Genomic DNA, 23,038 nt, shown 5'->3' with positions numbered 1-23,038 from the left:
CCCCCACAATATCGACACTGCCCCAACGTTCATCCTCTTGTGTTTCGCACGGGAGACGGACGGCAGAGGCGTTTCTAGTGCGAAACCTTAGGAAATGGCCTCGGGTGCGGCGTATCCGAGCTCTGTTCTGTCGATCATTTTGGCGCTTATAGCAGTTCTAAATCGAGAGAAGAGGCTAGTTCTTGCCACAGGGAGCTTCAGTCAAACAATTCAGCTCTTTGCTCGAGCCGAATGCGAGGAGATAGTGCCGCTAATGGGTCTTTTTGGGTTTGGATTTGATATGTCCGGCCCAACGGTTGCAAGATGATTCAGGAATAGAAATGACCAGGTTCGTTGCAGCGCCTCCTGAAGAGGGTGGATGGAGACGTGGGATCATGATCTACGATTCGGCGATCCGACTCCGACTCAACCCCTACATCCTTGATATCAAGGTCAGCGACTAGCATTCTCCACTCACTGTTTCCGCCGGAGGAGTTGAAGCTGACCTGAGGAGGGAATTAGTGTCGGAGATCATGTCACAAGATCCGATTGGCAGGGTATCCAAAATGTGGACGGCTTTCCTGTTTCCATCCAGCTTCAGCTGCAGCCTCTTTCTCGGAAACAAGGGTGGAGCGCTGACTGTGGAGCCAATGTGCCGCTGACAAAGTCGGTTTCTTCTTGTTGAGCATCGTCATGGGTTATTTGCAGGGATAAGACCGACAAGAGCAAAATTTAACTAGCAGGGTATTGCACTTCCAGGGCAAATCCCTACTTCTGTCGTGGCCATTGGGCCAATCAACCCCACAAGTCAATGCTGCGGCGTCGAGATAGGGTAGTTGCTTGCTGTGGGCGATACGAGACCCCACAAAGGCTGGCTCTGCAATCCCTCGAATCCTTCCCGCATCGCTTTGCCTTGCATCGGGTTTCCAATACGACTTCGCAGATATCGTTTGAAAATTCGCGTAGCATTACTGCCAGAAGAACGCATATTCGTATTCATTTCCCGGCTCAAGGCGTCCCACAGTAGACAGCGTACGACTTGGAGGACCGCGTGGGCCACTCTGAGGTACGCTAGCCGCATGCGGTATTTCATGATAGTGTTACGGTATCATCGATGGCTGGGGAGTTTATCAGCGGGCTGCCCAGAGTAAGATTTCGTTGAGGCTTACGGTCGCTTTTGGGATCTTTCGGAGGTCTGCTTCATGCTTTGCGCTCAGGTTGTTTTCTCTACCATTAACCCCGTAGGGCACACAGCCACTGGCTCGGCGGCCTTGCATTCACTGATCGAGACAGTGCCAATGAGAATGGGGGAAGACTTCATTTCGCCGGCATCGCAGCCGCATAGTTTGCTACTTTCAGCTGTAGAAGAGGGGAGGCTCGCAAGATCCTTGGCCACACCTACATCACTACGGACAGGGAAGGAGTGAACGGCATTCTCCCTCACCTCTTTCACTATAAACTGAAACGAAGGCTTCCTGGCGCTTCTTACAGAAACTCTTACGTACCCTGTACAATCGGAGAGACATAAGAGATTTCCGATTCAGCGCCGAACCCCTCTAGAGTCTACCTGCGGAGATTCGGGAATGGGGATGCTCAGCCTTGATTGGTATCCAACATCAGAAAATCTGACCATATCGTAGAATGGGCACTCGAGGCTGAGCAGAACAGCTTGAGCTACGGGGACTTATCATTTAGGATGTGTATCACAATTGAAACTAACGAGGCGAAGTTACCTAGCCGTAGCAACGCCACAAATGATACTAAGGCCAGGGAGTCAGGTATGGAGAAAGACGGCCGGACGAATGTTCCGCCATCCTCAGTTACTGTCTACAAAGGTAACTTCCTTCGAAGGATGATCTCAAGTACATCTGTTACATTGCAATCATGACGGCCAACGCGATCGAAAGAGAAGCACGAGAACTCGTTCACCACCTGGCAATTGGACTTCAGGATCCCCTAGGACTGAGTTCGTTCTCCCCCTCAATCTACGACACAGCATGGCTCTCTATGGTATCCAAAGAGGGTGACTCCCTCTTTCCTCAATGCTTCCAATATCTTCTAGACACGCAGCAGAATGATGGAAGCTGGGAGTCCTATTCGTGCCCGCTCGACGGGATCATGAACACGATGGCCGGGCTTCTTGCGCTTCAAACAAAAGCCAAATCACTTCTCATCCCAGACTCAAACCTCATATCTCGATCTTCTCGGGCAGAGACTGCACTTCGAGATATGTTGCAAGCTTGGGATATCTCGTCTTGCGATCGGGTGGGGTTTGAAATCATTATTCCTGCCCTTCTTCTTCTCCTTGAGTCCCAGGGAGTGAAAATGGACTTCCCGGAGCGGAACCGATTATTATCTATGTGTGAGTGCAAACTCTCGAAGCTAAAACCAAAGCTCCTCGGAAACACACAATCAACATTGCTCCACTCTCTCGAAGGCTTTGCTGGCATTCTAGACTACAGTACCGTCAAGCATCAGAAGTCGAACTATGGGGCTATGTTGGGCTCCCCGTCTTCGACTGCTGCATATTTGATGTACGCACCTGAGTGGGATCCTCAAGCTGAAGAGTATTTACAAAAGGTAGTGGAGCAGTGTGCCGTAGCAGGGGTGAGTAGAGGCGTACCGAGCGCATTTCCAACAAGCATATTTGAGATTACCTGGGTAAGCGAAAAGTTCTCTACGGATGCTTAGGACTTGATGCTAATGACTTCAGACTATCGTTTCCCTCCTGGAATCTGGATACACTCGAGAGGACCTAGGCGAAGAATCTCTAACCAAACTTGGGGATGAGCTTGAGAGCACGTTCACGAAGGAAAACTTTCTTGTTGGATTTGCTCCAGACTGCCTCCCTGACGCTGACGATACCGCAATGACAATCTCAGCGCTTGGTCTCCTTGGACGACCCACCAGTGTTGACCAAATGCTCTCTGAGTTTGAAGGCCCAACTTGGTTTCGTACTTACAGCGGGGAACGGAACCACAGCTTCAGCGCAAACTGCAACGTCAGTCTCTGTCTCCTGCGGCGTGCCGATTCTTTCGAGCATACTCGCGAAATTGTCAAATGCACCCAATTTCTCGCTGATTCTTGGTACACAAACAAAACCAAAGATAAATGGAATGTTTCGGAGCACTACTCAATGATGCTGTTGGCAAAATCTTTCGCCCTATTTCTATCTCGCTGGGGGTCAGACCAACTCGAGGACGGCAAGATACCTTTTCTCCTCATTCACCAACAGATCCCGGTCGTCATCCTCGACATCCTACTTCGAACTTTGGATAGGCAAGAAGAAGATGGCTCCTGGGCTCATGAACATGAAGTCACAGCCTACGCAATTCTAACTTTACGCGCCTTGCTCCAATTATCATGGATCCAATCCCACCAACCAGAAATCCTCTCGCGGATATCAAAAGGCCAGGAATATCTCCACCAAAAACGTTCCAATTGGACAAAAGGCTCCTACCTCTGGATTGAGAAAGTCGCCTACTCCTCCTCCAACCTCTCCTTCGCCTACTGCCTCTCCGCAACCAAGATCTCCCCCACATCATCCCCAACCGACACCCCCAGCCTCAAAATCTCGTCCCTCATCTCCATCCCCCAAAAGAAACTCTCGGCCTTTCAATCATTCTTTTCTTGTCTCCCCCCATTCTCCTCCCTTCCATCCTACAAAATTTCCCTCTGGCTCCTGCAAGCCTCTCTTTTCGTCCCTGCACTATCAAAACACCGCTTCGATATTTTTGCGCGGAAGAATGTGAGTGAGGATAAATATTTGCAGTATATTCCGTTTACATGGATTGCGATTTCAGGTGGAGGATCGAGACTGGGGTTGCAAATACAGTGGGAGATGATGAGGTTTTCGTTGTTGATGTATCAGATTGATGAGTTCATGGAAGCCGTTGTGGGAGGAGAGATGCACAGGGATTTGGATTGGGTTAGAGGTGTTGTTAGGGAGGTTTGTAGGAGTGGAATATGGGAAGGGACAACGGGGAAGAAGAGGGGGTTTGAAGAGGAGCACGAGGGGGACATGGAGGGAGTGGGTTGGAAGATGAAGAAAACGGAACAGGGGACTCCGGGGGCCGTTACGAATAGCTTTCCCATCAACTTGGAAGGCGAAGACACTCACGAGAAATCCAATGTGGACCATACCAAGTCCAAAGCCCGAAAAGACGTCAGATCCACCCTCACAAACTTCACATCCCACATCCTCACCCATCCGCGCGTAGCGTCTTCCCCTACCTGGCTCCGCAGCTGGCTCATCCAAGAACTCGAAATCTTTCTCCTAAGCCACATAACGCACATCAGCCAGTCTCAAGAATTCTTCTCCGCCTTCCAAACAGCTCCTTCAGAAACTGCTACATCTCCCTCTATTCCTCCACTCTTACCCCAACCCTACCACACCTGGATCCACACAACCGGCTCTAACACCACCTCCTGTCCCTTCTCCTTCACCTTCTACCTATGCCTACTCCCATTCCCCGGAACCCTATTCCTAGCCTCCGGACTCCCGAGATACCTTGTCCAATCTATGTGTAGACATTTGGCGATTATGTGTCGCCAGCACAACGACATTGGGTCCGTCGCTCGCGACTGGCTTGAGGGTAATCTTAACAGTGTTGATTTTGGCGAGTTCACTTCCCTTGTCTTGGTGGCGAAAGAGGCCAGAGCTGAAGCTAGAGCTGGGGAGGAACTTGAAGAGAATATCGAGGATGTGGGTGGGGCTAACTTGGACGCTGTACGCAAAGCAGAGTTATTAAAAGTCGCAGATTACGAGCGGCGTTGTCTAGAGCAAGGGATGCAGGAACTCGGGAAAGTGGTTGATGGGGATGTGATGCAGGCTCTGAGAGTGTTTGTCGAGGTTACGGATTTGTATGGCCAGATTTATTTGGCTAGGGATATTGGGGTGAAGGTGCAAGCCGCGAAAACAATGACCAAGTAGCAATTTCTAGAGACAGATGGATGAATAGGGCGTTGGAGTGCATAATCAAGAATATGAACGCCTTGATTCACGCCGGACAGAGGAATCGATAACTATAAGAATTGAACCGCCATCTCAGTGTATATACGTTTTACAGCTCATGCGCAGCAAGGATAGCCAGCGATCTAATACCAACACCCGCAATCTAATCCCCACAAAGAATCCAAAGAGTGGCAAAATAAAGTTAGGGAGACAACCTAACCTACCTTCCCACCCTAATACTCTCGCTCCCACTACTCCCCGGCGCAGGATCATACAACTCCCTCCCCTTCCCCTCACTCCCCCTCACGGGAATTGCCGTCGGATTCGCCTCCTTAAGCGGTTCCGTCTCTGCTGCTTCGACATCCACATCACTGTCCTCATCAGTATCTCTCACCCTACTCCTCCTGTGCCGTTCCAACCATGAATCATCATCCTCATCCTCGTCTACACTTCCCACACCCTGATATCTCCCTTCGCCGCTGGCAGGGTCTTTGATAAACCCATCGATGATCCAGTATTGGATCGCATTCATGATCAACGGGAAGACGAACATGACAAAGGTGATCTGGATGGCTTCGTTGCCTTCTGTCCAGCGAAGCGCCCAGTCGCCGACCCATGCAATCCATGGGAGGAGTTGGAAGATAATGAAGACACAGAGTTTCATCCCAAAGAGCCCGAGGAAGTAGATGATGGACTGTTTGAGCCACCATGTAGCACGGGGTGGGTGACCGTAGTTGCCGGAGCGGATGGATTCCGGAGGGCTAGCGAGGGGCGTGAGGAGGAATGCACGGTGGAGGAGTTTGAGGAGCAAGACTAGGATCGGGATGCCGATTGTTGTCTGAGACAGTTAGAGAAAGGAAAGTAGGAGGGGGGTGGGAGTGCTTACGTCGATAGTGATGTTGAGGAGGTAGAAGGAACATGGGTTTGGCTGTTTCCCTTCATCGTCTTGGCCCGCATATTGCGGTGTTGCTTTGGTCTTTGCAGCTACGTCAAAGGTCCCGGATGAAAGCATCGACATGAGGATGTTGGCGAGATGGAGCAGAACAGAGCCGAAGACCTGTTTAGACACATCGAAGAACCAAATTTTGATAGGCCGTCGTGGCGTCTCACGCCATCTCTTATACACTAGAGATGAGACGGCCAATAGCCCAAGCGCGCCTTGCACAATCAGGGCATATGACCCTAGGAGATGACACTCTCCGTTGTCCTCTACCTCCATCGGACTAGCTTTGTCTGAACTCGGCATTGGGCTTTCCACTGCTGCCGCAGCAGAAGTCGCGGGGATAGACAAGATAGATGAAGGCTCCGGCGAAGGTGTCAGGGCAGGCGTTGGTGGAATCGCTGTGACGGGGCCATCCCCTGACGGCGGACGAGCAATCGTCGGTCTTGGAGGCGGCGGAGGAGGAGGAGGAAGACTAGTCTCTTTCTCCACGCCCTCAATGCCCATAAGTTCTGTTTCAAAGACTGCAACACACGGTTAGCCATCAATCCCCTCACTGCAGGCACACAACCACTCACCCAGTGTCGACCCTGGCGGAATCTTCCCAACCTGATTATTCCCATACCCCAGAATCGGTGGGATCGTCAACTTCCTGCCCTCTCCGATACACATGCCCAACAATCCTTCATCCCATCCTTGTATCACCTGTCCCTTCCCCAGAGTAAACTCAAACGGCGGACCGCGGTTGTAACTCGAGTCGAATTCCGAGCCATCGCTCTGCAGCGTGCCGCGGTAGTGTACTTTGATTATATCGCCGTTCTGAGTCTTCCTAGCACAGTCTACGGTTTTGGTGACCTCGATGCCGAGCTGCGCGGAGACGAGAGTGGGGAGGATGAGGAGGAGCGAGGAGAAGGGGAGAAAGTCGAGGGGTGCGAGGAGCCGCATTTGCGGCGGTGGAGGCGCGACCGATTATCGCAAGTAGAAACGACTGAAGTCAATGTTGTCCGCAAGGGGAGGGCACCGCAGATGGGGCGAGACGTCGAGGACGTCGAGAAAAAGGCGTCGGGGTGGCCAATGAGGAATGTGAAACGGAGAAACCCCCGGAACTGTCTTGCGAGAAAGGGCGCACTGAAACAACGAAAGAACAAGTGCTATCGAGATAGAATAACTAGAAGACGAGAGAGGGTGTGACTGGGAAATGCGCAGCACACTCCTGGACAGGCAGATGTCAAGTGTCAAGTGTCGACATTGAACATGGCGGAGCATGTGCCCATCACTGCCCAATAAGGTGAGTCCGTGGTGTGAAAGCGCCAAGTCTTAATCCTCCAAGACACCCATCCATCCACACCCAATCACATGCAACTAATATAGCACCCTCACACCTCACACTTATATCAAAATTTATACATAGAATAATTAACCCCATTCCTTCTTTATCCACATCCAAGCCGTCTCTATAATACACACTTACCCTATCCCGTTCCTATCCTACTACCCTGTCCAATAACCTCCAAGAACCTGGCTGCCATAACGAGACTGCAGCCTCCATTTTGAGTCGAACCGACAAAGGAAGAACGCCGAGCTCCATAGGTCCACGGCCGACGCCAAACCAGGCAGTCTGCTGGCCAATGCTGATGCATCCAACGCATTGTATACCCACCCGGCCTGCTTGGAATCTCGCCTCGCTCCATCAAAAACTGAAATTACAGAAAGACGATTTAACGATAGAAGAAATGGGTAACAGAGCCACCTGATACATCCATGCATTCATTAACCCATACAGGCATTCTTCGCCCATCAATATTGGCAATTACGCCATGCTAAAAGCGCATCAAAACTAAGAATCCCAAGTGCGCCGAGTCGCTGATGCAAAAAGGGGTACAGAAAGGGATCCAAACACCTCTTGGAAATAGGCCGTCTCTATAATTTGCGGGATTTCATGAATTCCGGGGGGTGAGAGGGATCTGCTGGGTCGAGGAATCTCATCATGACCATCGATAGTTCCTTAAATTCCACCGGCTTGGTGACATATGAGTTGAAACCGGCATCAACGCATTTAGCGTAAACATCGCCAAGTACGTTCGCCGATAGGGCGATGATTGGGTGACGGCGGTGGCCTTGTTTCCTTTCCCATCGCCGTATTTCTTTACAAGCCTGGTACCCGTCTTTGTTTGGCATGTGAAGATCACACTGCGGATTGTTAGACAGCCGTAACGGAATATAGACATGTCTTATCTCACCAGAATGATTGAGTAGTATCCTGGTGGCTTCGAAAAGACCCTCTCGGTACATTGGACGCCGTCCAATACCGTCTCAGTGTCAATGGCAATTTTCCCTAGAAACTTCAGTATCACCTAGAAAATTTAGGAATTTAGGTTAGCTACGAAACAAATAAGACAAATCGGAGAAACCTACAGTTTGGTTGATCTGATTGTCTTCGACCAAAAGGACCCTATAGCCCCTATCGCCCAGTCGCTTCTTGAGCTCCTCAAATACAAGCTTCTGGCTAACAACCACTTGCTGAGCGCTGTCTTGATTCCGGTCCGTGCTTGATTCTCTTTCCTTCTGTGGATCGAAAATCACTGCAAACTTCGAGGGCTTCAAGGGGCGATAGATGAATTGAAGTCTGCGGCCGAGGGTCAGTTGGTTGTAGTCGTATATTGGGGCTTCTTTGAGGAGCTCCTTTTTCTGAGCTGGATCGGATACTACTACAATCGAGGTTGTAGAATGAGCAGTCGAGCTCAAGATTTGATCTATGACTGTAATAACCTCGGCGGCCTCGTGTAAAACTAAGACGATGTGGGTGAAAAGGACTGGGTCATCTCCACTAATCATCTTCTGCGCTTCCAACAAACTGGACTGTGAAGTAATTTGATGTGGTATAGCCTGCGGAAGCGTGTTCTTGATGTGCCCAATAGTGGCTTCTCGGCTATGAACCAGCGGGCAGACGACTAATATGGAGTACATTGGAGGCTGCATATAGCTTCCGATGGGCGAGAGATTTCGCTGAGGCTCAGGCTGTCGAATGGTGCCAGAAGATTCATCAGAGTTGCCACCGGTATCGCTGTCGGTGCGTTTGATCGGTAGTGCCAGTTTTATATCCTTGGAAACAGCACCTTCTGGCATGAAAGAAGAGGCAGAAGAGCGCTCAGAACGCAAACTCGATTTTCCAGTATAAATAGACGGGTCTGAGCTGCCCGAAGATAGTGAAGGGGACTCCCCCGACCGCTCAGAAATCGTCAGACTAGGGACAGGAGATTTGACGGAATCGCTGTGGTCTGATGAGATGCTGGAAATTCGTTCTTTCTGAACAATGGGTGATATATGAGGCAGAATTGGCTGCTGTATCGGCAGAGGTTGGGCCGCAATGACAGGTTCTATTACTGGAGTTCCTGGGGTGGGAGCTTGTGGTTTCGGGAAATCGACCTCGGTAGGCAGGCCAAATTTGATTGTGAAGAAGAACGTCGAGCCTTTCTCAGGAATGCTACGGGCATCCATCTTGCCGCCGTGAAGTTCAACAAATTGCATTGAAATAGCCAGTCCAAGGCCGGTTCCGCCATGCTGCCTGGTGCTGCTAGCGTCAATCTGACTAAACCTCTTGAACAGATACTTTGCTTCGCTTTCATTGAATCCTCTGCCTGTATCGATGACTTCAAACCGGACCATGATCTCATTGTTCTTCAAAAGGGTTTCGCGTTCCGGGGGATTCATACGGCATCGAACAAAGACTTCACCCTTCTGCGTGAACTTGATGGCGTTGCCAACAACATTCAGAAGAACCTGCCGGATGCGGAACTTATCACCTTTAACCATTGACGGCACCTCTTCTTCGACAAGATAGTTGAGCTCAAGGCCTTTCTGGATAGCTAAACCCATGTTCAAATCATTGACTTCCTCCAGGAGAGAGGGTAGGTGAAGCCACTCCATTGCTAGCTTAATCATTCCAGCTTCCACTTTTGATAGATCGAGGATGTCATTGATGAGGTTAAGGAGACTGTCAGTGCTCGCCTTGATAATGTTAACTTGTTCTAGTTGCTCGTTGTTGAGAATGCCGTCAAGAAGAAAGTTGACCATTCCGGAGATACCGTTAAGTGGTGTCCTGATCTCGTGGGACATGTTACTCAAAAATCTTGACTTCGCGTCCATAGTCTCCTTTAATGTTTGTTCCAGTAGTTTATGGTCGTTGATGTCTGTAGCCGTTCCATACCATGTTTCCTCGTCATTATCGTCTGCGAGCGACTTCTCCAGGAGCACCCTAATGAGATGCCAGCGGTATTCGCCATCTTTGTTTCGCAGCCTAACTTCAGTGGTGTATGAAGCGCGGCCGTCGGCATCTTTCGTAACTTTGAGTATACCTGTGCTCGCCAGCTTCGACAGTTTGGCTTGAGGCATTGCCAGAGTTTCTGGAGATGAACTTCCCGGACTGGTGATGGTTTTCTCTGTTTCCGAGGAATCGTCAGACGACGTAGAGCCTTGACGTCCATGATCTAGTGGAAGTGAGGTTGGAACATTGGTGGGCCACTCGCCATCTTCTCCCATCTCTGGCAACTTGCATTTGACGATGTCTTCAGCGTGAACATACTCCAGAAACCCATTAACGTGTGCTTGTGCTTCGGTTTGGCCGGAGTAAGTTATCCATTGCGAATTGCAAAAGGTGAGACCACGTCGATTCGACACAACAAAAACAACTTGCGGACTTGAGTTAGCGAGCGCGCGGTATTTCGCCTCCGAAGCCGCAGTTTCCTGCTGCCGTGCCGAATTCAGCTCTGCAAGATGCTGCTCGTGGAAGTCCATGTTAGTTCCAATCCAATGTACAATTTGCTGCCGCTTATTCTTCAACGGTGCTACCCTGACGTAGAACCATCGATAGTGACCATCGAACCGTTGCAACCGAACCTTTTGCTGAAGCTGTGCTCCTGTGCGCAAAGAATTGTTCCACTGCTCCAAGTATGCCTCTCTATCCTCTGGATGTATCGCATCCCACGGCTCTTGTAACACTTGTCGAGATTCCTGCCCTCTGTAGACAAGGAACTTCGAGTTCACCCAAGTGAGAGCTCCAGTGCTTGGAAGGGCGGTGAAGATCTGCACTGGAAGAGAATCAATGATAGTACGCAGAAGGCTCTCTGACGGAGGCGGCATATCGAGAGTTTCGCTTATCGAGTTGCTTCGGGAGTGGCCTGTAGGAGCTGCTGGGGTCTTGACTCCAGGGGTAGTGGCCGCAGGAAGCGATTGAAATGACGATGTAAAGTCTGCGCCATAGGAGTGTAGTAGAGAATGAGGTCGGTGTTGGCCACTCTGTGATGGCGTCGTTCTTAGTCGTCGTGGAGCATTGTTCTGAGCCGTTACCTCGCCATGAGCAGGTACCTGAGTCGCTGCTTTCTCATTGCGCGGTGTGACGACATTTTCTTCATTCTCCGCCACCGTGCTGACACTTGCTCGTCTCGGCATTCGCTTGTCGGCCTTGCGAGAGATCTGTTCTTGTGCAACGGTTGCAGTCTGGCCCGATGATCGGGTTGTTCGTTTCTTTGCATCAAAGTAGCTCTCAACAGCCTCGACACCAGCAAGGTGGCCAGGAGTACTACTGACAGAGTGTTTGCTGGAGAAACCTACCGTAATTGGGTCCCATCCAGGAGTACCACTGATCGAGCCACCTGGACTGTGTTTTGACCGCCCAGAGTAGTCTGAAGGACTAGTAACGCTCCCAGCAGCGGAGTTACTAATATTTTCGAGATCAAGGTGAAGAAGATCATCGATACTTTCTTGATAAGACATGGGCGCAAATCCTACCTGATGACCAGACAGGAACCGGCGGTGACGAAAGTTGGTAGCCTGGTTATGTGCATTGGTATATTGCCAGGCGTTTGAGAAAGACGTGGCTAAATGAGGCCCGAGGAGTTTAAGGGAATTGGTGAGATTACGAGGAAATGGGACAGTCGGGGAAAGTATGGAGAGGATTGCGATAGGGGCCTTTCTTTGACGATCCTCTTTCACTGATGCTGCCTGAACAGACTGTTCCGAAGTTCTTCGTGACATCGTAGGGGTTTGAGAAGGCATGTTGGAGTTGAGTGGCTGCATTACTTGCGATAGTGTTGGGTGAATGAGGGGAATATGGGTTACGGTACTAGCTTTGTCTACACCAATAGCTTCTACTTGACTGAATTGTGAATAATCTTGGTTAGAGCCGGAAGGGTTGAAGGTCTCCTCGTCGACATTCCCGGTTGAGAAAAAGGGATTCTCGCTAGGGTCATTCTGGATTGCAGGAGAGGGCGCGGGTGATTGAGCCCAAGGAGAGCTCGGAAACTGTTCGTATTCTTCATAGCGTGGCTGTAGATTTAATTCACTCTGCTCCACGTTTCCAGGTCTACTCATAAGCCCGGTTCGACCCTTGAAAGTTGATGCCTTAAGTGGTTCCTGTGCTTCAATGCTGACATGCTTGGAAGTTTTCGGCGGTAACTGCTCTTCTTTTCCCAATTCTGTTGAGTTCTTTCTTGACGGCGATAAGGAAGGCGAATAATCTCGTGTCAGTGTTACTAAGCGCCCCCTTTCTAACACGCGATTGATTCCCGCATTGTCAATTAGGGCTTCCGGTTCGTGATCTAGAGCACTCAATACCGGAAACACCGCACTAGATTGCATCGGAGAGGACTCGTCGCCTATGCTTGAGAACTCGAGGTCACTGAAGGTGGGTTCTCGGATAGGGGTAGGTGTACCATGTTGGCATGAGGTACCATCAAACGAGGCTTGCGAAACTTGCCTTAAAGGATGCTCTCCGCGCATTGATTGGGGTGCATGACTAACTGTCCTGAGTGGCCCTCGAGGTCTGGTAGAGATACCAGGATTACCAGGAGGACCAGGAGGACCAGGAGGACCAGGAGTGCCAGGAGGACCAGGAGGACCAGGAGTACCAGGAGTACCAGGAGTACCAGGAGGACCAGGAGGACCAGGAGGACCAGGAGGACCAGGAGGACCACAAGTGCCAGAAGTACCAGGTATGCCAGGTATACCAGGTGTGTAAATATCGGATGGTCCATCTCGCTTTTGCTTTTCGTGACCAGCAAATGAATGGCGCATAGGTAGCTTCGGCCTCCTCTCTGGTATCACGGTGGTCGGTGGCCCGTCATAGTGGTCTGACTCTTGAGCGGGGCCCTGCTCCATTGCTATTTTTTTACTCCTTTCTTGGTGACCTTCCCGATACCTAAGTATTCGGGGGTTGTTCTGGCCTGCTATGTTATACGTCGTCTTCTGCCCCCAAGGGACATTCTCAATATCGGATGCATCAGCGGGGACGGCAAGCGTTGCCCTCTCTACCCCATAGTAGTCGCGCATGATCATGGTCACACTGTTCCACCAAGCTGAAAGCCCTGGTTCTGCTCCCAGAAGGAGCACAATGTCATATAGGCTCGGGGTTGGGAACCGAGGATCTTCTCCACCGGGACTCTGATACAATTTTCCAGCAGGCATGAAGCTAGTCACGGATGCAGCCGGGGTGCTTGTCTCTGAGGTAGCTCGATCCTTTGGGGTTACATAATCCTTGGTAAACATTGCCGACACAGTAGGCGATAGATTTGTGAAAGGTTGGTGAAATGCCGACGTCCATATTCTGGGAGTATTGGGCACTGTTGGAAATGGATACGATGGAGTGCGGAGTGCATGTTTTAAAGGAGTCGGTGGCACACTTCCTCGGACGGTTCTGGACGATTCAGTGGACTCGGTCGATTCAGTCTCTCCAGTCAGTAATGGAGTACCAAATGCCCTCTCCAGAGTGGGCGATAGGCTTGACGAGAGTTCTTCTTTGATAGGCGATACTCGTCGCGCACTTAATGTACCTGGGCTACTCCCGCCGGATGGCCCTTTGAGACGCGCTTGCTGCTGTTTCTGCAACATCTCCGATTGAAGGTTGCGAAGTCTCTCGATCTCCAACTCGTCCGGGGACGACTTCTCTTGTGGAGTGCTGGCCGAATTGTCGTCGTCATCCCCTTGCAGGTCTCGCTGGCCCTCTGTCGTGCTGTCGCTCAATTTGCTATCCGTCGTTTCTTCATCTAATTCCGTGGACCTGGCTGACTCGGCGGAAGACTCTGCGCCTCCCTGTTGCTGTTCCAGGAAGCTTCTTTCGGGTAGACGTTGTAGTGGTGGCCGAATCGTGGATGATGGCCGAGGGACGGGGAATGGTGATGAGGCGGTGTCTGCGTTGACGTTGAGAACCTTGGATGGCCTCGACGACTTGGGAGACGGCAGCGGTGGCAGGTTCATGATTGCACCCCCCAACTCCTCCCTTCCGCTGCAGAAAGAGAGAAGGTATCAGAAGGGTGAAGCAGAGGGCCACGGGTGAAGACAACTTGAGCTGGTGACATTCGTATAGAGGGTGTGGATAGTGTATACAAGTGGGCGTGAGGCGGATTGGTCCCCGGTGTCTAAGTGCTGATTGTTCCAAGTACACGATGACGTAGAGTGTCGAGAAGCGAGTGAGACAACAACAACGCGACAAGCCGTACAACCAGGCGTGCAGATAGCATCAGACAAAGAATCGTCGGTCACTGGGCAACAAACGCCTAGGGGAGGGCAACAACGGAAGATAGTGAGGTTACGCGCTGAAATCGAGAACAAGACAAGTTGGGAATGCGCTGGTGCCGCACAACTGGGCAATAATGGGGTGAGCTAGCAGGTTCCGGGCAAGCGACGGGGGTTCCTGGGTGCATCTGGGAAGAGGCGGTGCGATTCAATACTCACGGTGGGAGGCACATGGATAGAGCAGACAGCGGCAGACACAGAGCCGTGGATGAGGCTGCAGTAGCGAAGCACTTGGAGGCTACGATGCAGACAAGCAGAATCGAATTACGCGGGCGGGTGTTCGTCAGCTGGTCAGTCATGGAGGGAGCGTCTGGTTCAGGGGAGCCGATGACGTAGGCCAAGCATGATGGCAAAAGCAGGGTCGCGACTTCTCGCTTGAGGCTAGCCAATCCAATTTAGAAGCAGCGATTGCGCTCACTATCAATAAATGGATTCACCCATTCACTTCACACACTCTCATGTATCGCATGTCTTTCCTTACCTAGCCTTTCAACTCAACAACCTATCTACTCGACTCTGTGAAGAACTGTCACAAATCCTTCACGCCGTATAGCTAGTGCAATGGTGCCACTCCTATGCGTCCAAGGAATGTTGCACACAAGTCATCAAAATTCGATATGCAAAAAGAACTAGTCTCCCCATATTGCAATTCAGAAAGGACACCATGCTGTTCTCTACTGACGCTAGTGTCGGAGGCACTGCCTGGCATTCTGGAATCCATTTATTTTCCGACATTCTATCGCCGCAGCGACAACCATGGATGACAGACACATGTCGGCTGTCTAAAGTAGAATGACACAGCAACCTTACTTTTGACAAACCAACCTCGTCAGCCTCACTGAACATTCGGAAAGAATAGTAATATCTCGCTTCCTATCTCACACAAATAGCCGCCAAACATCTATCTACAAGAAGCTTGCTCTCCGTAGCTCAAAAATATTATCCTCTTCAGCACTACTGAACCCAAAATCAAGGTTGTACGTTGTCCAACAAGTGGTTTCGAGTCCGGCCACAATTGTCACATCCAGCCAGAGCGTCTCGTCCACAGCTCACTGCCTCGTGGCCGCCAGAATTACACTTTCCAGACTTTCCCCAAATTACACTCCCAGATAAGTCCCACTTGCAATACGCTTCACGCTTGCTACATCCTTCCAAGTAATCGCTGGGCTCGCAGGCGGTGCGTTCTCATCAGCATCAGCAAAAGGATCGGATTCGCTATCCTTAGCCTCGATGGGGGCCATTTGTCTGACGCTTAACCCACTCCCCAAGCTTAGCGATTGCGCCCCGATAATCTCCCACCGAGCCTCAGTATTTCCTGGCTTGGCTTCGCTTTCGGTGAAGAAGCGCGCACGGACTGTCTGCGCGGGCTGGTCGTGAGAGAGAGTTACATCTCCAAGCCTCCAGTAGATGAGGCCTTTGTCCCTGGAGAACGTGCCCGCTGGCTTTGACTGGCACGTCGTTGTCTTCACGCCCGGTTCAAGGCGAATGACAAGGATAAGATTGTGGATTGTAACAGTTGTGGCATCTCCTAGACCAAATTTGGGGTTGAGGGAGTAGTGAAGCAGAACGGAAGTCTGTGTAGGTTCAGACTTCCAAGTCGGTGAGAGAATGAGGGGTGCAAATGATGCAAGATTACTGCTCTCAAGGTGTACCTGGTAGTGGAATGCCACTGACGTTTTCGTGATCCTAGAGAGGTCCACGGTGTAGTTTCCGGGGCTGTCAGTGACTTGTTCGATGAACGCCGGGTTTGGAGCAACCTTCTCTAGAACAGGGAAATTTTCTAGACGGATATTGTCTGTTCCAAAGGGCGCAGAGAGATCAACTGGATTGAATGCAAGCGCGACCTGTCCGATTACCATGGCTTTAGTAATATTTCCTTGTTCGAACCATGCACTAACCGTCTCGACCAAAGATGAGTTCAGCCCTGGCTCATGCATATCCGGATGCCTGATCGTGGTGCTGGCTGAACTACTTAGGGATCTACCGGACCGGACAGACTGCGTATCTGACGCTGCATGGTCATCTGATAACAAAGTCCTATGTGGGAGTTTAAAGGCCGGCGAGGTCGGCTGTGGAGGCGGAGCGGGAGTTGGAAACGTTGCTGAGCCTGAGCCTGAGTCGGCAGATGGAATTGGAGGAACTGACGTTTCTCCGATACTTGTGAGTTCAGGCGTTGCAGGGTTAGGTACGAAAATTGTGTTGCGAACATCTCGTCGGCCTCGAAGGGTACCTGACCTCTTCGTTGCGGGTGCTTGCTGAAGGTGGAAAATCAGCATTATTCGCGTCAGGGGATCACTTAAACTTACAGCGCGCAAAGTGTTGGCCATATTCGCTAAAGCAGCGTCCGGATCACCATCCTCTTCTTGAATGGGCGCGTTTCTAATATCAAGTTTAAATTGAGGCGCTGGATTGACTTCATTTGCGGCACTGAATCTTGTCAGCGAATCGTTTTGCTGCTGCATAGCTTCAACGCTTACAGGCTCGCTTCTCTTTGTGCTTCGGTGATAGCGTCTGTCGCTGTCGGAGGTACAGAGAATCCTTCTGCGTCTTTCTCCGGCTATTAAACAAGTCAGTTAAAGCTCCGAGATACCATATGCAAAGTTGGATTCCGTACCTCTGGCACTGGCTCGGTAATAGCAGGGGGAGGCGAAAGCGGCTCTTTCAACTCCGGTATCGACTCCTGAGCCGTTCCGTTTACCGTACTAGAGCTTGGTCCCGCTTCATGAACGGGCTCAGGGGTTGTCCCGTTTGCTCTATTGTCGCTGCTGGATCGTCTTAGCTGTTTCGGTGAGCTAGAGGAGTCAGATAGCCGAGGTGTGAGAGAGAGCCTTCTAGCAGGCGAAACGGGTCGGTCCGAAGACCCTGCGGGATGAATCTCTCTCTGTTTCCCTTTCCCAAATCCACTAAATGGCCCGCCTAGGTTTGAGGCGGACTTTCGTTCTGGTGATAATGCACGACCGTAGGGATGATTACTTTTCCGGCGTCCTATCACTGTCCCGAATCTTTTGAGACTTTGAAACCCTCCCCCATGCTTGGGCGCAGGTTCGTGGGCTCAAATCAGGTCAGTCTTTGTTTACCATGGCTGTGGTAGCGATATACATACCGGAGCCACTCTTTTGGCTCGTCTGATCATCGGCTTGATGTGCTGGGCTGGCTGGTGGGGGAGCCAAGTTCCTTGACGGCGTACTGACACTGCTAGGTTTACGAGATGTTCTCGGCTTCTCCCCGCTTTGCATTTTCAGGGAAAAGGTCTTGATCTCGTCTGCAGTCTCAATGTTGAGCAACACATTCAATGTCTCCTCTGCGGAGATCCTGTTTCTCTCCACCTGATCCACTTCGTGCGTTTGAAATTGCGTGAGAACATCCCGCAGATGATTAAGCCTGCTTTCATCCACGGCCTGCAATTTCTCAAACACATACGGTGCCTGAGACTCCCACTGCACCGTGGCATTCTCGACCTCAGACACAGCATTTGCCACCTTGGTCGCAGAAGCCTTCGCACCCTTGTCCCTCAATTTATCTGCCTTCTTCTTAGCAGCCTCGATTTCTTTAGCCATTGCGGAAAGGTTCCCAGAAATCGTAGACATGGCTTGTACCTCTCGGTTTGTCGCGGAAAATTCTCGTAGAGGACGCTCGACATCGGCTTCAATCTTCAAGGCAAGCTGATGGTGCGATTCGGCGAGGGATTCGGTTGCGCTGACAATTTTGTGCCACGGTGTAAAGAAGATGCTGCGCAGTGTCAGGACGGTACTTCCGACGAGTACGATGCGCAACGTGCATACCCAAGATCTGAGTTGTCATCAGGAGGATGCTTGTTTGCCAGCTTCCGGAGCCCCTGGACATAGAGCTCCTCCACCCGGCGCCGTTCCTGTAGACGCGGTTAGCCTAGAGCTGCTTGCCCCACAAAGACTTCCACAAACCTGTAGCCAGTCCGCAATGTTGGTGTTGAGGTGGCTGACATGCTTCATGCGATCATTGAGGACATGTACAGCTTGCGCGGGCTGGAGGGTATCCTGCGGGACGGGGTCAGCGGGATGGTGGTGCAGAGGGCTAGGAGGCATTCTCACCAGCAGTGCTGGGTACTCTTTGCGCTGGAGGTCCATGGCGGGGTGTTCGGAGAGCGGCGCGCAGCCTCAGCAGAGTGAGCCAAGAGTGTTTACATAGACAGCAGAATCCGGAGAGCTCCTCGGGGTGGTTGCGGAGCTGTCACGACGGGTGTAGTAAGTGTTCGTTGTCACTCGTTTACTCGACAGATCTACCTGGGTAGGCCTGGGCCGCTTAGTGTGCAGGCGAAACAGCGACCGCGCTCGGACTGACGTAAAAGACAAGAAACGCGGACGGATCTAGAGGGAGATGAGATGCACCACCGAACTGGACAGCGACGATGAGGAACTCCCGGATGTGTGGACGGCGGTGCAGTGCTTGGGCGTGAGCTTGCGGAACAGGGGGCAGGGCAATTGGCCTGGTCTGCTTTCTTTTGTCCTCGCTCGCATGTCCGCGCTCGGCAGCACGTCTCTCGCTGCACATAGTTGCACCCGCTTCCAACATTACCCATCACTCATCTGCGAAACTGGCCATTCATTTGATGAAGATGACAGCGACTTCTGACTGGAGGGCTGCTATGGGCTTCTCTAGCAGACTCGCGTCCGTCATGAAAATGCAGGTAACCCAACTCTCTGCTTGAGATTGCCCAAGGGAGATTATCACATGGTAAACCGCGTAAGAACATTAATCCTTCATGCGCTCTTCCCTTTGGGCTTTGGGCAGCTAGAGGTTGTCAAGGAATGCATTTTTTGGTCACTTGGGGTCACCCCTTGTTCCTCGTGCCCCAATCTCCCCTTTCCTTGCAAGATATGCCTCTAGTTTATCAACACTAAGTTGTCTGTGTGATTTACAGTTCTCTAACTTGTTAGCAACTGGCACTCACAATTAATGCATAGTCTGACCACGTCACAGAACTTCGGCTTACCAGAGCTCCAATGCTACACTCTCAGCCGTAGATGCTCGTCGAGAAGCGACAACCCTCGAGACCCAGATCTACGAGGAAGCAGACTCCGCAGTATGGCCCTTGTATGATACCTACCTGCATATGCAGTTGATGTTAGCATAGGAAGACTATGACCAAAACTGCGAGAAAAGGATCGAGCAGCTAGTCCAACAGTCCGCTCAACTGGCAATGTCCGAATCCCAAGTGAGCCTGCTAGCACCGCCCTACGCTGGACCGCCAACCATGTTAATGAACTAAAGGAAAATCCCGAGTCATTGCCATCTCCAGCAGCCATTGATATTGGTAGATACGAGAAGGCGACTTACCACCAAGAGGGTCTTTTCTCCATCATATACAAGGCCACTACCTCAGTCGACTCGGTAGATTCTTCTTCTGAAACTTTCCTCCAGAACAGGCTCGTTGCTTTGAAAGTGACAACTCCGTCATCAATGGAGGCTCCCCACGATTCCAAGCGCGAGGCACAGATACTAGGACTCTCGGCATCTGAACACGTAATACCACTGTTAGAGACCTTCCGCGAAGCTGGGACGAAGTTTGTCCTGGTCTTTCCATTTATGCCATACGACTTCAAGCAACTTCTCCAAGACGGGAGGCTGTCGGCTAAACAAATACGGGGCTGTCTCCGGGACATGTTCTCGGCGCTGGCTTTCATACACTCCCACAGCATCATCCACAGAGACGTCAAGCCTTCGAATATCTTAGTCAAATCACTAGACGGGCCTGCCTATCTGTCAGACTTTGGCATTGCGTGGGCTCCCAGTGCCCCGGGTTCGGAAACAGCCGATTGGAAAATCACCGATGTCGGTACCACCTGCTACAGGGCGCCGGAGCTGTTGTTTGGAAATAAGAAATACGGATGTAGCCTCGACCTCTGGGCAGCCGGTTGCACGGTTGCAGAAGCCGTCGTTCCTGGACATCCGACTCTCTTCGACTCCGGAGACCAGGGGAGCGAGCTTCATTTGATCCAGAGCTTCTTCAAGAAGTTGGGGACACCTAACTTGACCGTCTGGCCTGTGAGGCACAGCCGAGCTCTGATATTGCGTCCATCTGTCGCTGACATACTTTAGGAAGCTGCAGATCTTCCCGACTGGGGTAAGATGCAGTTCTATGAGTATCCTCCCCAGCCCTGGCCATGCTTACTGCCGAATGCGTCTGATAACGAATGCGATCTTGTCAGCGGACTAGTTCGATATGAGAGTGGGGCTAGGATGATGGCAGCAAAGGTAGTGCATGCAGCTTCGTAGCAGCACGAGATGCTAATTACGTCATGCAGGTTCTCCAGCATTCTTATTTCGCCCCGTAGGCAGGAAATGTGTCATGGAGGGGACGGAAGTATTGAAGAAAGAATTCCCCATATCAAAACTTATGGGCTATCCTAAAGCGGAAGAGAAACGGCGGGGGAATGAAATGGTAGCCTTTACAAAATGATGATGGGGGCGTGCTCTCTACTCTGCATCAGAGGAAGAACCGAGGCAGATGTGATACGGTCGTCTTCAGCCTTACGGACCCAATCTGTAGAGATGGCAGAAAGCTCACCTCGACCTACCTAATGATAAATTAACGCCATTTGGAGACTAAGAATAGAAAAGATAATGTGCATCCCTTGCAAATGGTGATGATGGCGTATGTACAGGAACAATTAATGGCACTTGTGTAAGGGTAATTGGTCGGCCGTTTGGCGAATAGAAAGGTCAGCATCATGCAGGGCGGGCATCGACGCATCGACCAGGGGTCCATGCAAACAACAACGCAGGATAACAAACCCACGACGCCCTTGTGTACCACCTCCCCAAATCCTCTGAAGGACAGATCGCTGTACAAAACATCTGCATGTCGCCGCCTTCAGTATAGCAGCTGCGAAGCACAAAGCTGCGTGTCACTAGACCCTCCCTTTCAAATACGACCCCACCTGTCGACGTCAACCACCGCCATCGGTTCCTTCAACAACAGACCACCACCATGGCTTTCTTATTCAGGAACAGACAGAAGAACAATGTAGAGCTGGCAAAGTCAACGAAGGATCTTCTGAACAGGTTGAGCGAGGATCCGAAGCCGAATTCAAAGGTCCGACTCTCCTCGAATATCCCACCCCCATTTCCAAACAAGAGGTTGACAGCACTCGCTAGTTAGAGGAAGAGCTGGTCCGAAACCTCCAGCAGATGAAGGTGACTCTTCAAGGCACGCTCGGTACTGCTCTCCTCCCGCAAACTTATGGATCTGCCCAAATCCACGCCCGTGCACTGCTTCATCATTCCATGCTAACTGGGCGTTAGAGGCAGAAGTCAGTCAGGAATCGATGTTCCAGCTCCTCTCTTTAATCGTCCAAGAAGACCTCCTTTACATCCTAGCAAACAATATCCATAAGCTGCCCTTCGAATCCCGCAAAGATGCCCAAGTCATCTTCTCAAATGCCTTCCGCTACAAGGCCCCCGGAGCTTCGGAACCTGAAATACTGTATCACGTTATAAGATCACGCCCAGAAATCATAATATCTCTTTGCAAAGGCTATGACAGACGAGAGAGCGCCATGCCATGTGGCGGGGTCCTTCGCGAAGCCCTGAAATATGACTCAATCTGCGCATTGATACTCTACGACGAACCTGATGGGAGTGGCAAAGACCTTGGGAATGTAAATCCCGACATACCGTCTTCAGGCGGAGGTGTCTTCTGGAGGTTCTTTGACTGGATAGACAAGGGTGCGTTTGAAGTTAGCGCGGATGCATTCAACACATTCCGGGTAGGACCCCCGTCCTGAGGGTGCCGAGATGCGACTGACCTAAGTGTGCGTTCAGGACATCTTAACGAGGCACAAGCCTCTGGTAGCGACGTATCTGCAGACCAACTTTGAAATGTTCTTTTCCAAATACAACACAATGCTAGTGCAGTCGGAGAGCTACGTCACGAAAAGACAGTCGATCAAGCTGCTTGGGGAAATTTTGCTCGACCGGGCAAATTACAGTGTCATGACATCCTATGTTGAGTCGGGCGAGCATCTCAAGATCATCATGAAGCTACTGCGGGACGACAGGCGCATGATCAATTATGAAGGATTCCACGTTTTCAAGGTAAGTGATTTGATCTCTCCTTAATACGATCTGACCTCTCCGGCACGCACTGGAAGACGGTGAAGACTAACTTCACTCAGGTGTTCGTGGCCAACCCGAACAAATCTCTAGCTGTTCAGCGCATCTTGATTAGCAACCGCGAGAAGCTGCTCCGGTTCCTACCGGCCTTTTTAGAGGACCGCACCGAAGATGATCAGTTCGTCGACGAGAAAAGTTTCCTGATCCGGCAGATTGAGCAATTGCCGTCGGCACCAGTGCAGCCAACGCCAGCTTCAGGCTAGCCTCGGCTTTGGGAATTGTGCAGTTTTCCGTATACGTCTTCGTGAGCATTGCATGGAAAGGAGTTTTGATGTCGGTATTTTGGATGTAATAGACTACCCCATCAAGCACGTCTTCAATGCTGCAGGCGTTCGTTCGCATCAATGGAGAATTTTGGGGCATTCCAGAGGTGAATAATATCTCTTGCACATTGGCAGAGAGAATGAGAGTGAGAGTGAGAGTGTTAAGTGGCTTACTGAGATTGG

At 51.1% G+C, this 23,038-nt stretch overlaps 7 protein-coding genes across 7 annotated transcripts; 3 read left to right on the top strand and 4 right to left on the bottom strand.

Annotated features, from left to right (window-relative positions):
* Positions 1-23: 23 nt before the first annotated feature.
* Positions 24-389, top strand: BDR25DRAFT_8672 (uncharacterized protein). The gene has a single exon (XM_033699173.1). It carries the CDS (start codon positions 95-97, stop codon positions 305-307), a length of 213 nt encoding a protein of 70 aa, XP_033555020.1. The 5' UTR covers positions 24-94; the 3' UTR covers positions 308-389.
* BDR25DRAFT_348444 (uncharacterized protein) lies at positions 380-1,060 on the bottom strand (the record flags this gene model as incomplete). Its single annotated transcript, XM_033694413.1, has 4 exons — positions 380-412; positions 458-656; positions 733-822; positions 846-1,060. 4 exons carry the CDS (start codon positions 1,058-1,060, stop codon positions 380-382), a joined length of 537 nt encoding a protein of 178 aa, XP_033555019.1.
* An 803-nt stretch (positions 1,061-1,863) lies between these two features.
* BDR25DRAFT_365253 (Ent-kaurene synthase) lies at positions 1,864-5,032 on the top strand (the record flags this gene model as incomplete). The annotated part of the gene is made up of 4 exons (XM_033696883.1): positions 1,864-2,640; positions 2,693-4,013; positions 4,092-4,615; positions 4,682-5,032. 4 exons carry the CDS (start codon positions 1,864-1,866, stop codon positions 4,910-4,912), a joined length of 2,853 nt encoding a protein of 950 aa, XP_033555018.1. The 3' UTR covers positions 4,913-5,032.
* Positions 4,972-7,122, bottom strand: BDR25DRAFT_250806 (uncharacterized protein). The gene is made up of 3 exons (XM_033686091.1): positions 6,452-7,122; positions 5,820-6,397; positions 4,972-5,771 (listed from the first exon to the last, which is right to left on the bottom strand). Exons 1-3 carry the CDS (start codon positions 6,816-6,818, stop codon positions 5,154-5,156), a joined length of 1,563 nt encoding a protein of 520 aa, XP_033555017.1. The 5' UTR covers positions 6,819-7,122; the 3' UTR covers positions 4,972-5,153.
* Positions 7,123-7,678: 556 nt separating this feature from the next.
* BDR25DRAFT_8647 (putative histidine kinase HHK2p) lies at positions 7,679-14,325 on the bottom strand. The gene is made up of 3 exons (XM_033699167.1): positions 8,289-14,325; positions 8,114-8,227; positions 7,679-8,063 (listed from the first exon to the last, which is right to left on the bottom strand). Exons 1-3 carry the CDS (start codon positions 14,121-14,123, stop codon positions 7,794-7,796), a joined length of 6,219 nt encoding a protein of 2,072 aa, XP_033555016.1. The 5' UTR covers positions 14,124-14,325; the 3' UTR covers positions 7,679-7,793.
* An 826-nt stretch (positions 14,326-15,151) lies between these two features.
* BDR25DRAFT_338818 (uncharacterized protein) lies at positions 15,152-18,879 on the bottom strand. The gene is made up of 8 exons (XM_033693311.1): positions 18,509-18,879; positions 18,362-18,454; positions 18,224-18,309; positions 17,545-18,170; positions 17,056-17,492; positions 16,919-16,998; positions 16,748-16,868; positions 15,152-16,696 (listed from the first exon to the last, which is right to left on the bottom strand). Exons 1-8 carry the CDS (start codon positions 18,542-18,544, stop codon positions 15,539-15,541), a joined length of 2,637 nt encoding a protein of 878 aa, XP_033555015.1. The 5' UTR covers positions 18,545-18,879; the 3' UTR covers positions 15,152-15,538.
* A 998-nt stretch (positions 18,880-19,877) lies between these two features.
* Positions 19,878-22,795, top strand: BDR25DRAFT_321261 (Mo25-domain-containing protein; the record flags this gene model as incomplete). The annotated part of the gene is made up of 7 exons (XM_033691954.1): positions 19,878-20,462; positions 20,517-20,621; positions 21,319-21,513; positions 21,576-21,636; positions 21,723-22,186; positions 22,287-22,514; positions 22,595-22,795. 7 exons carry the CDS (start codon positions 19,878-19,880, stop codon positions 22,793-22,795), a joined length of 1,839 nt encoding a protein of 612 aa, XP_033555014.1.
* Between the last annotated feature and the right edge of the window lie 243 nt (positions 22,796-23,038).

This window comes from Lindgomyces ingoldianus (genome assembly GCF_010093535.1).
Source record: "Lindgomyces ingoldianus strain ATCC 200398 unplaced genomic scaffold BDR25scaffold_1, whole genome shotgun sequence".
NCBI classification, from domain to species: domain Eukaryota; kingdom Fungi; phylum Ascomycota; class Dothideomycetes; order Pleosporales; family Lindgomycetaceae; genus Lindgomyces; species Lindgomyces ingoldianus.
This window is presented reverse-complemented; position numbering and strand designations above follow the sequence as displayed.